Genomic DNA, 3,506 nt, shown 5'->3' with positions numbered 1-3,506 from the left:
ATCAGTATCACTGTCTGGATAATGAGATTAGAAATCAAATCATTGATGTACACTTAATTTGATATTAAAATTTAATCATACTATTTTTGTAAAATAAGCTGAAATCAAATACTTTATCTGCATACCATTCCCGGTCTAAACATAAATACAGGACTTTTCAGATAATGATGGGTAATGACCCCAGAGCTAACAACACTTGAATTTTCAGTTTTTCCCTGTTCATCTTAAGGGAACTTGAGAAACAGTCTGTTTTGAAATGTGCAAAGCAGATTAGTTTAGGGGAGGGGAAAAGACAATTAAGAAATAAAAAAATGGAAATGAGCAGAAACCAGTATTAAGCATACGTCTTTATGAATAAGACTTAATCACACACGTCATTTTGCAAATACAAAAGGGCCTTTTCAAACGCATTCATTGAAGTTAAGCGCTATAGACAGGCGGTTTGCAGAGCAGCAGCCCTCTCCCGATTTGCTTTGCATCAACGAAGGCCAAGAAAATTGGGTAAATGGAGGCGGAAGCTGCCAAGGGCCACCGATCAAAATCCAGCCAACATCTGGGGCTCTTGGGCTAAGCCTTGGACTGGGGAGAGTGGCAGGATTCTGGGTTGCGATGCGATTTGGTGAGTGATCAGTTCCTATTCAGTCCAGCGCCCGGGTACTCACCGGTAGCCCGGCTTCCTTTAGAAGTTCGAAAACTGGAGCAGAGGGGCTCGGTTGGCTCTGGAGCTAGACTGGAGTCCTCGGCTGACTCTCCAGGTGAAGTAGCCCCGAAGCGGGTTCTGAGGGCTTCACCAGTCCCCTTGGGACAAGCAGAACGAAGTGACGCCCATCCCAGCCCGCAGGAAGCAGGCGCTAGTGATCCGGGCATATTTAGGGATGGTTCCACAGACTTTTTTGGCCGACTTGGGTTTCCTGAGCCTCTGGGCAGGCGAGAGCATGAAGAGAACAAGCTCAGACTTGGAAATGTTGCAAACCTCATCTCTTGGGTTCTTCCTCCATCTGCCTTACATCCTTTGCAAAGGACCACCGCAGAATCCCTCTCAGAATCTCTGTCAGGGTCTGGAGTCTTGGAGCCGTCAGAGGCCCTTGGTGAGGGGCCACATCCGTCCTGCGGACCGCGTCTAGTTGGAGCAAGGCGCTGCAGGTTGGCTTAGAAGGAACTGGGGCAGAGGATGATCCCCAGTGCTAGGGCATGGTCAAGGGATGCTCTGTGCCTGCGCTCCTGCGCCTTGGGCAGAGTCACCTGTCAGAAGTGGGAGAGGCCACTACTTGTTCCTTCCCTTGGCCTTTTGATGCACAGCTGGTAACCGGTCATCCTCACCTCCAGAGCGCTGGCAACGTCCAGAGTACACCGAGAGAGCACTGTAGATGAGGTGGGGTCTGGAGTCCAGCACCCAGTCTGTGGCTCTGCCAGGACGGACCTCGCGTTCTGCACCCAACAGTTCTGCAAGCTGGGTCCGAGGTCTGGCCGCCTTCTCTCCATCGAGTCCGGCCGGTGAGGACAGGGGACAGTCTAAATAGAAAGGCGGCTGCGGGGTGCCGTCAGGGCTTCTCGCCGCAGTGTTTGCAAAGCGCCGAGGGCGATCCCGAGAAGGTGGCACACTTGTCCGGGCAGTGCCCGAGCGCGGCGCCCGCGGAGAACGGGAAAACCGCTGCCTGGCCGAAGGGCGTCAGAGGAGCGGCGGCCACGGGTGCAGCGAGGCCCTGGCCTTGGTTGAGGTAGGCCACCAAGCGCCGCATCTCCTCCAGGGCCTGAGCCTGCATGAGGATGTAGTTCTTGGCCAGCAGCAGCGTGGCGATCTTGGAGAGCTTGCGTACCGACGGGCTGTGCGCATAGGGGATGACTGCGCGCAGTCCGTCCAGGGCGTCGTTCAGGTCGTGCATGCGCCGCCGCTCGCGCGCGTTGATGCTGAGCCTCAGCGAGCGCTGCTCCCGGGGCCGCCGCCGCGTGTCCACCGCGACCCCCGGCCCTCGCCGCCGCCGCCGCCTCTCGAAGGCGTCGTCCTCGTCGGCGCTCTGCTCTCCGCTGCTCTCGACCGTCTCGGCCGGGACGCGGGAGGCAGGCGCCGCGGGGAGGTCGCCGCCGGGCCCCGAGGCCCCGAAGCCGCGGGCCGTCTCGGGTCCGCGCGCCGCAGCGTAGGCGTGGCCGGTGGCGGTGTAGCCGTGGCTCAGCGCCAGGTAAGCGTCCCCCGACAGCGACTTGAGCTCGGCCATAGCTCTCCGGAGCTGGCCACCGCGCCGCGACCTCCTGCCCCCGCGGGCGCGTCCGGCTGTCTGTGGGAGGGGTCCCCGGGCCTCCGTGTGGTCTCTCCGGCCGGCCACCCCTCCTGCGCCTCCTCACCCAGGCGCCGGGGCCGGCCGGGGCCGCTCTAGCTCCCTCCCGTCTCGGTTTCGTTTTTAAGCCGCGGAGGCGCCCGCTGGGACTTGGCGCCGTCCAATCAGAGGGGACCTGCTGGCCGCCTCTTCTCAGCCGCGCTCCGGCGGCTAAGCGGACCCACCAGCCGGAAGATGGGAGCGCTTCTTGGCGCCTCAACTTCCAAGTCTTGTTTGCTAGGAGGTCACCTCCCCAGAAGCTCCGGTCCCGGGGGCACCGGCTTCAGTCTCGCTTCGTTCTGGGTCCCCACTCGCAGGAGCTAAGCGGGAGCTCGCAGCCGGGTTCTCCTCTAGGTCTCCAGACTCCGTAAGGTGTAGTCTGCTCCAGGCGATCAGAGACCGGGCCTTGCAAGCTGAATTATCACCTTCCTGTAGGCAGGAAATCTCCTCACAGGCGCATCGCAGCGAGACTGCCGCGATTTTCCTTAAGTTGTTGTTTGAGGTGGAGACTGGCGTCTGGGATGGAACCTTTTGCTTAGGACAGACAGACAGCCCCTCGTTTCCCTCAGACGAAGGATTCCCAGTCTTATCCTGGAGGGAAGAATACGGTGGATTTTCTCAGTTTTGGCTGGGGAAAGGAGCTGGAGTTTGAGGGCAGAGCAGAAATTGCTGGAGAAGCGTCCGGGTTCCTTCGTGTAAGTGAGGGACTGGGGTTGCCGTCACCTGTCCAGGCCTCAGTCCTGGCCTCGACCCCTCCCCACACAATAGGTGGTCTAGAGCTGGGTGCTTTGTGTGTCCCAACTGGTCCAGAACGTCTGGTTCCGATAGTTGTCCCTCTCAGGAGCAGGGGCTGTGCAGGGCTCCGAGTCATCTTACTTCTTGGCGTGGGAGCATTGGAGCCAAAGTTTTTGACCTATTGGAAGCTCAGAGTGTCTGAGGTTAGGTTGAACAGAGCAAGTTGAGTTTCTGATACCACGGGAGGTAGGAGGCTAGTGCTGAAGGTTCTTTTTCTCCAGAACACGAGGGGCTGCCGGCTGGCCCTCCATATTCGTCAACTAATGCCCCAAATGTGAAGGCCGCGGAAGGGCTTTGCCCAGAGCCTCCCCCGGTGTGAACTTGCTCAGGGCTCTGCGTTTTCAGCAAGAGGTGGATTCTCCTCACTATGGTGAGAGATGAGGTCACTCTGGCTTTCAA

General features: G+C 58.5%; 1 protein-coding gene across 1 annotated transcript; it reads right to left on the bottom strand.

The window, feature by feature from the left end:
- Positions 1-918: 918 nt before the first annotated feature.
- Bhlhe23 (basic helix-loop-helix family member e23) lies at positions 919-2,308 on the bottom strand. The gene has a single exon (XM_055596238.1). It carries the CDS (start codon positions 2,211-2,213, stop codon positions 1,542-1,544), a length of 672 nt encoding a protein of 223 aa, XP_055452213.1. The 5' UTR covers positions 2,214-2,308; the 3' UTR covers positions 919-1,541.
- Between the last annotated feature and the right edge of the window lie 1,198 nt (positions 2,309-3,506).

Source organism: Psammomys obesus, unplaced genomic scaffold (assembly GCF_907164565.1).
Source record: "Psammomys obesus unplaced genomic scaffold, mPsaObe1.curated_primary_1811, whole genome shotgun sequence".
Taxonomy (NCBI): Eukaryota; Metazoa; Chordata; class Mammalia; order Rodentia; family Muridae; genus Psammomys; species Psammomys obesus.
The sequence above is the reverse complement of the archived record's forward strand: the minus strand, read 5'-3'. Positions and strand labels throughout refer to the sequence as shown.

What these genes read in the sequence shown, in the direction of transcription:
- Bhlhe23 (XM_055596238.1), bottom strand. Translation starts at nt 2,213, where the DNA reads ATGGCCGAGCTCAAGTCGCTGTCGGGGGACGCTTACCTGGCGCTGAGC.